The sequence below is a fragment of the Ursus americanus genome, chromosome 13 (assembly GCF_024610735.1).
Source record: "Ursus americanus isolate L20-20 chromosome 13, mUrsAme1.1.p, whole genome shotgun sequence".
NCBI lineage: Eukaryota > Metazoa > Chordata > Mammalia > Carnivora > Ursidae > Ursus > Ursus americanus.
The window spans coordinates 64,468,010-64,474,890 of record NC_142139.1 but is presented as its reverse complement, the minus strand read 5'-3'; the positions used below and the strand labels follow the sequence as shown (position 1 = coordinate 64,474,890).

The following is a 6,881-nucleotide window of genomic DNA, read 5'->3' as shown; positions in this document are numbered from 1 at the left end:
CAGGAAGGGCCAGGAGATGCACTATCCCAAATTTCTCTCTCCTCTGGCCCTTCAAACTCCAGTCTGGTCTCACCCGCTCGTCAAAGCCAACTGGAAGCTGGGAAGTTAAGAGTGCGTGCATGCAGCCACCAAGGTGAGCCTGGGAGGTGCAAATGGAGAATGTGCAACTCAAAAGTCAGAACCAACATAGAGGGGCTTGGGGAAACTGCAGCTTAGCGGTGGATTCTACTGGAACTTTTCTTGGGGGCGGGGGCAAGGAAAAGGGGGCACAAAGAAGCCCTCTGCTCTACCACAAGGTAAGGGAAAAGGCCACAAGAGTATCCCCATACCAGCTGTTGGGCTTGAGTGATGTAATCCAGCCCTGGAATCTGGGGGCACATGACTCTCACCGTCAGGCCCCATTAGGGCTCCCTAGATCCCTCTCCCAGAGATGCCTGTGGTCCCAGAAGCTAAAGTTGCATACAGCAGTCCCAGTGCAGCAAGGGTGGGATGTTGCTTTCTGCTTCCGACCTGGACCAGCTTTATCTAGCCCTTTGGGCAATCACAGGACATGGAATCAATGAACTCAGGGAGTGCCCCGTGTTGCTCTCCATAAGCAGAATATGACTTACTTTTTCCTAAGTCATCTGCTGACTCCTCAAACTCAGGAATATAGCCAAGAACATGCTCCCCACTGTCCAAATAAGCAGTGCAGAAAAATGCTTACTGCCTGGGTTACAAATCTTAGTGCCCTTATTTTCCAGTCTATGATCTTGGGTAAGTTCTTTAATCTCCGTGCCTCCCTCTTCTCATCTGTAAAATGGGAGTAATAGTAGTAACTCTTTCATTGGGTTATTTACGTAAGCACTTGGTTATTCATGTAAGCACTTGGCCTGGTCCCTGGTAATGGTCCCTATCATTATAAGCTAATGAATGTGTATGCTTTGCCCAAATGCCATCATTTAACACCACCAACAACAGTAATCTTATCCTTTATGGGGGAAGGGGTAGAGGGACAGGCACACATTAAATCAGACAATGTACCATTTTATTCCTTATAAAATATATTTCATATTGTTGCTGTAAAAACATTACATTTCACATTTTAAAAAAATTTTTTAACAGTAAAAATAATACTTGGAAGACAGCTGGGGGGAAAGGAGCCAATAAGACAAAATCACAGATGGGATTTATCTCCCTCTCTCTTTTTTTTTTTTTTTTTTTTTTTGGCCCCTGGTAAGATCAGAACCTGGGAGGACCAGAAAGTAACAGGACAGATTTCTTTCAACAAATGAAAGTTTTCCACATCCAAATTAATAATGTCCTCCAAGGAGTCAAGCTATAGGCTTACTACCACAATGCGGATATCGCACAAGACACACTCTGAAATTACAAAATTGCTTTCACAGCCAGCTTAAAAGCCACATAATTAAATCCAAGCTATTTTCCTCGCTAGTCAGTCCATGAGCTTTGCCCCCGTGATCTCACTTGACCACAGACATCATTCACCAGACTCTGCACAGAACAACCAGGGGTGCAGACTTAGTATCATTAAGGGTGTCCAAAGCAGGCACCGCAGACTCCAAAGGTGATTCCAAGAAATACTTTAAATAGGGGTAACACCCCTGGAATAAATGGTTTCCCCAAATCACTTCTTTTCAAAATCAGTCCTGTTAATTTCCAATGCCCACCTGTGGCACCTTCCCTCCTGTCAGATTCTGCTGCCCAGGTGGGCTGGGAAGTAGGGAGAGACACAGAGATGAAGAAAAGAGGCATAATCGCTGATCAGTTCACAAGCCACCCCCACCCTCCAAGAAGAAACAACTGGGGCAACCCCAAGGACAGACCACATGTCAAGAACCAACACAACAGCCACAAGGAGGAGGAGAGGGAGGATGGCGGCCAGAGGAGGCCACCACCACCGGAAAGGAGAGAGGAGCGGATACAGACAGGGAAATCTGCACCAAAATAAAACATTAACCAAAAAAAAAAAAAAAAAAAAAAACCCCAACCACTTCAGTTTTTAAACTGTTTCATCCATTTCTTCTTTCTCTCTTCCTTTGCTGCCCTGGGTACCCATGACATGAGAAGCCTACCTCACTTAGAGGAAATCTTTATAGCCAGTTATAGCTACGAGGTCCAAACTGAGAGGGGAAATTGAAAACAGCTTTTCTAAAGAGGAGACTCAGCAAGAGCTGCGATGAGGAAGCAAGTGGAAGAGTCCTCGCATCTCCAAAGCTCCCTCCCCTCACCGGTAAGATCTGAAGACGGACAAGGAGTAGCTGGAAGAGCAACAACCTGCCCTCAGCTTTTCATTCGCACTCACGGACAGGAAGGAGAACCCTGGGCCACCTCTTGCTGGCCTGGTCTCCAGCTTTACGGGCAGATTCCACATACTTTTTTTTTTTTTTTTTTTTTACTGAGTTATAAAAATATAGCCCATCACCACCAAAGACACGCACGCATGGGTGTCTTTCTCTCCGTCACCAAACCCGGGGCACTACGACCCGTCACACCATCCTGCCTCTAAGGTGGGCGGGTTTTCTAACACTCAGGCTGTCACAGATGGCAAGCACCTGCACGATTCCCACGCGACGTGGCCAAAGGAGACTCGAGAGCCAGGATTTCCACCTGGGAGTAAGAGGACGGCCTCGGTGACAGCCAGGGGATGGACGCTGCCCCCAGCCCCAGGATGGGGGCTTGGCGGGATTCCTGAGCCCCTGACCTCTGGGATATAGGCGCAGCGCTGGCGCCCGGGGCAGGAGGGCACCAGCTGGCCACGCTGCTGCAGGCCTGAGGAGGTCGAAAGCAAGTCTTAAAGGGGAGCTCCAAAACAAGACGTGCCCTCCCCTGAGGGCTCAGCCTGTCTGGTCTCAATTAAGCACAGATGGGCAGGGCACTAAACTCCCCCCCCCCCCCCACATCTCCCTTTTCTGCAACCAGAAGAGCTTTGCTCATTTACTTCCCAAGCAACGCAATCCCCAATCCCGGCTCCCCTCAATCCCCCAAGGCTTCAGAAACAAGGAGGGCTAAAGCGCCAGCAGCTGCTAATCCGGACCCCTTCTCACAGGAGCGCCTCGGGCTCTTCACCCTTCCCCCTCCCACCTGCAGGCAAGAAACGGTGCTCAGCAGATACCTGAGAAGGTTATTCGGCATCGAACTGACTTTCCCATCACAGGGACTGGACCAACATAGACAAAAATCCAGAGGCTGCCGACCTGGATGGAAGAGTCCTGTCCTACCTGTCCCCTCAGGAAGAAGATGGGGTTCTCCAGGACCCCCTGGGCCAAAAGAACAATCCGGAACCTGCCAACTCCCTCTCTGTCTCAGGGACAAGCTGCCACTTACCTTTCTATCTCTTCTTGCCTCTCTCCCTCCTCCCACGCCAGCCCTAACTGCAGTCTAGGAGAGAATGGGACAATCCCTGGTAAGGCCAGAGACAGAGAAACCTGAGCAGGGCAACCCGGGGGGGGGGGGTGCTCTCACCCAAGTGGAAGGGAACTTTAATTAGATAAAAGGCTTCTGAATACACGGGAAAAGAGCACAAAGTGTTTCAGAGACATCATGTCCATAACTGGAGGGAGGAACATCAAGAGGGAGTTTCTTTACTCAGGTAACAGCAGAGGGCTTTCACGGATACTAAAACCCTCCAGCTGTTCCTCAAGGGAAGAGGGGGAAACGAGCAAGGTAGTGTTGAACTGCCACATTTTCAAAAAGTGAATTCATACAGCCTTTTGGCTCAGCTATTGGGGGACAGTCTTTAAAAACCTACTAGTCTGGGCTTTGAGAAGAAGCCATACAGTATTTGTTGGGAAGCAACCCAACAGCTGAGGGACCCCAGGTTCAAATCGTTGTCCTCAAGAAAGGGTTTTCCTTTTACTTCCATGGAAGCTGCTCGGTGAGAACAGGCTCTCCCTCCTCCTGGTTTCGGGTGGAGAAGAGGCGCCGGCTGCACCTTAAAAAGTGCACAGATCCCCCAACTTCCCCCGTACCCGCGGCAAGTCCTGCTCTCGGACTCATCAGCCAGAAACTTTCTTTTTTTTTTTTTTTTTTTTTTTTTTCAGGAAAGTAAATTCGTCTTGCTCACAGTCCCTTCTGGAAGAGTTGAGAAAGCAAAGAATTCACCAACTCAGCAGGAAACAGAATGAGCTGTGCCATCTTTTGATACATGCAAACTAATCCCCTAGAGAGAGACGTGGGAAAGGGAGGGTAATTAATTCTTTGGTCTCTGGTTCACTGCAGAATACCCTTGGTCAGGATTGGCTCTCTCCTATTAGAGGGGGAAAAAAATATTTTCCTTTCTTCTTTTAAAAACTAAAATGTTCCCAAAAGGGAGGGGAAAATGTTTTAACTATTGAACCTTAGCCAATAGAGCCCAAACTCCCAATGTCCACTCTTTATCTTTTAGGTTTCTGCAGAGGGCTTGTGACGCGGCTGTCTTGTCATCTGGCTGCCGGTCGGTTGGGTTGGGGCGCGAACAGGATGAGCCGGTGGGACAGGTTCAGTCCAGGAAGCGCTGGCAGGCCTTCTTCCAGCGGCAGGCCGTGCACCACTGGTCCCGGTGCTCGATGCCATACACTTTTCGGCACTTCTTAGCTTCCCCGCGGGCTTTCCTGTCACAAGAGAGTCTTGAGGTACAGACACGCCCTGGTGGCTAAGACCTAGGGCGTGGCCGGGCGTGAGGCTGGAGACATGGGAGCCGAGGGGCCACAGGAGCAAAAGCCTCCCCCCACATCCAGTGTGTCCCCCCTCCCCCCCTCCGTCACCTCTCCCACCGCAGGGAACGAACCCTGGAGACTAGGGTCCGTGGGCTCTGGGTCTACACTTGCAGCAGGCAGGGCGGGGACAAAAGCCAGGAGGGAGGCCTCCGGAGCAAATGGCCTCACTCACCTGGCACTGCTCTGGGCCCGGGGTGGAGAAGTAACAATCAGGTGAGACTTCACCGCAGGTGGTGGCTGCTGGGGCTCGCTGAAGCTCAGCGACCGGCTCCGGACCTGGGCCCAGAGAAAGGGGCCATAAGCACAGGCCCGGACAGGAGGGCAGGAGTGAAAGGGGAGAGACCCATCCCACAGGGCAGTCAGCCACACCTGCCGAGCCCTTCTCGGTGTGGTGTCCCGAGGGATGCCTTCTCTGGTAAGCTATTCCAGGTTGGGGTGGGCAGGAGCCAGGGAGGGAGGAGAGGACACAGAGTGGGGGGCAGACCGCCTTGGGCAGAGGAGCCTCTTGACCTGGCCACCCAACGGGCTGCTCCCTGCAGCTTTACATGGAGAACAAAGGCGGGACCGCGCTGCGTCAGTAGCACCTTCAGGCGCCCGGGTTTGACAATGTGTGACAGTTTCCTGTAGGAAACACTGAAGACTACGACCCATGAGGGGTGGCTCAGAAGGACTTGGGATTGATTTTAGTTCAGAGGCAAGCAACCTAAGGCCACGGTCCACCCCAGGCAGGGCCCCCAGAAGCGCCCATCTTGTCTTGCCTACCCTCATCCTCCAGCTTCCCCACGTTCTCTCCCTTCTTCCCCTCTGCACACTGAAACCTTAAGCACCCACAGATATCCAGGGCTCAGTGGGGCACTGACTCCAGACTCGCCGGTCACGTTCCCTGGCACTAAACCTGCTTGATCTGGGTTCTCCTCTACACACACCTGCCTTGCACCTCCTAAGATGGGCTGTGAGCCGCTGGGGAGCGTGAGGCAAGAGGGAGGGTGCATGGAGGCCTTCAAGAAGTTTGGGCCCTGGAGGCAAGTGGGGAGGGGGGTGGCCTCTAGCACTGGTAATGTGTGGAAGAGCCTCGGGCTTGCTGGGGGTGGGGGGGGGTTGGGGTGCCCATGGGCTCAGAGACAGGCACACTCACCGGAGAGAGGGAGGAGGCCGTGGAGGGGGCGGCAGCCCAGCTAATACTGGTGTAGATGTGTGGCGACACGGGGATCTGGAAGGACGGCAGGGCCTATTGGAGACAAGAGCAGGTCAGCCTCGGGCCCACTCGGGCAGCGCCATGCTCCCTGTAACTTCACAGGCCACAGCAGAGCACGGGCCTCCGAGCTGACGATACGGGACGCACCCGAACGCTCTGCCAAAGAGAGAGACACCAGCAAGCCCAAGTGTTCGAACTATTCTTGGTCCCAGGCTCCAATCTGTCTTTGGATGCCTTCTCTCAGAGCGGGTGTTTGTGCCAGCCTCAAGACTGAAGCGTCAGCGTGGGCTAGCGTCTCCGCTGGCTCACCTACCAACATGCGTAGGCAGTGCCCAAAAGAAGTCGGCACGCCTTCTGAGCACGGGCGGTATTGCCGCACGAAGTTTACGGTGTCCCCAGGCAGCCACTGGGAAGCAGCAACACCCTCCCGGATGTCCGGCTTTAGGTCTGTTCGTAAAAGCACCAGCCGCCCTCTCTAGGTCCCAGCTCGAGGGTCAGCCAGCTGCTGAAGGGCCCCCTGAAGTTGGCCACACGTGAACTAGCCCAGCAGCCACTCGTTCTAACGAGAAGGAGCGCGGGCTCATTGTGTAAAGGCTTTCCGACTGAAAGCACTGCTTTTTAACTACTAACTTGTAAGTCAGCCTAGAGTCTGATAAAACCAAGCTGGAGGCAGAAAAGGATTTTTTTTTTTTAATGGCACAAAGCCAGCTGTGCATTCCCTACCACCTATGTGTGGTAGAGGTCACCCTACATATCACCCCCTCCGTGACAACGTGCCCAGCCATACAGGAGTAATAGCTTGGTTCTTCCTGTACCCACAACAATTTCTCCCGCCTCTTGTAAGATACTTTGACTATTTATTATAACTAATCAGACTTATATATTCATTTCTCTCTCCAGCTAAACTATGCATTTCACAAGGTCGGGGACTACATCTTACTCTATTTGAAAAGCTAAGCCCAATGCTTGACACAGTAGGTATTCAAAAA

At 52.2% G+C, this 6,881-nt stretch overlaps 1 protein-coding gene across 2 annotated transcripts in view; it reads right to left on the bottom strand.

Moving 5' to 3' along the window:
- Positions 1–2,376: 2,376 nt before the first annotated feature.
- ZNF395 (zinc finger protein 395) overlaps positions 2,377–6,881 on the bottom strand; it is a 43,115-nt gene continuing 38,610 nt past the window's right edge. For both annotated transcript variants that reach the window (XM_045773978.2, XM_045773977.2), the window contains exons 8-10: positions 5,833–5,925; positions 4,870–4,973; positions 2,377–4,592 (exon numbers count right to left, since the gene is read on the bottom strand). In XM_045773978.2, the coding sequence (XP_045629934.2) occupies positions 4,481–4,592; positions 4,870–4,973; positions 5,833–5,925 (309 nt within the window). In that variant the 3' untranslated portion in view covers positions 2,377–4,480. The remainder of the gene's footprint in view (positions 4,593–4,869; positions 4,974–5,832; positions 5,926–6,881) is intronic.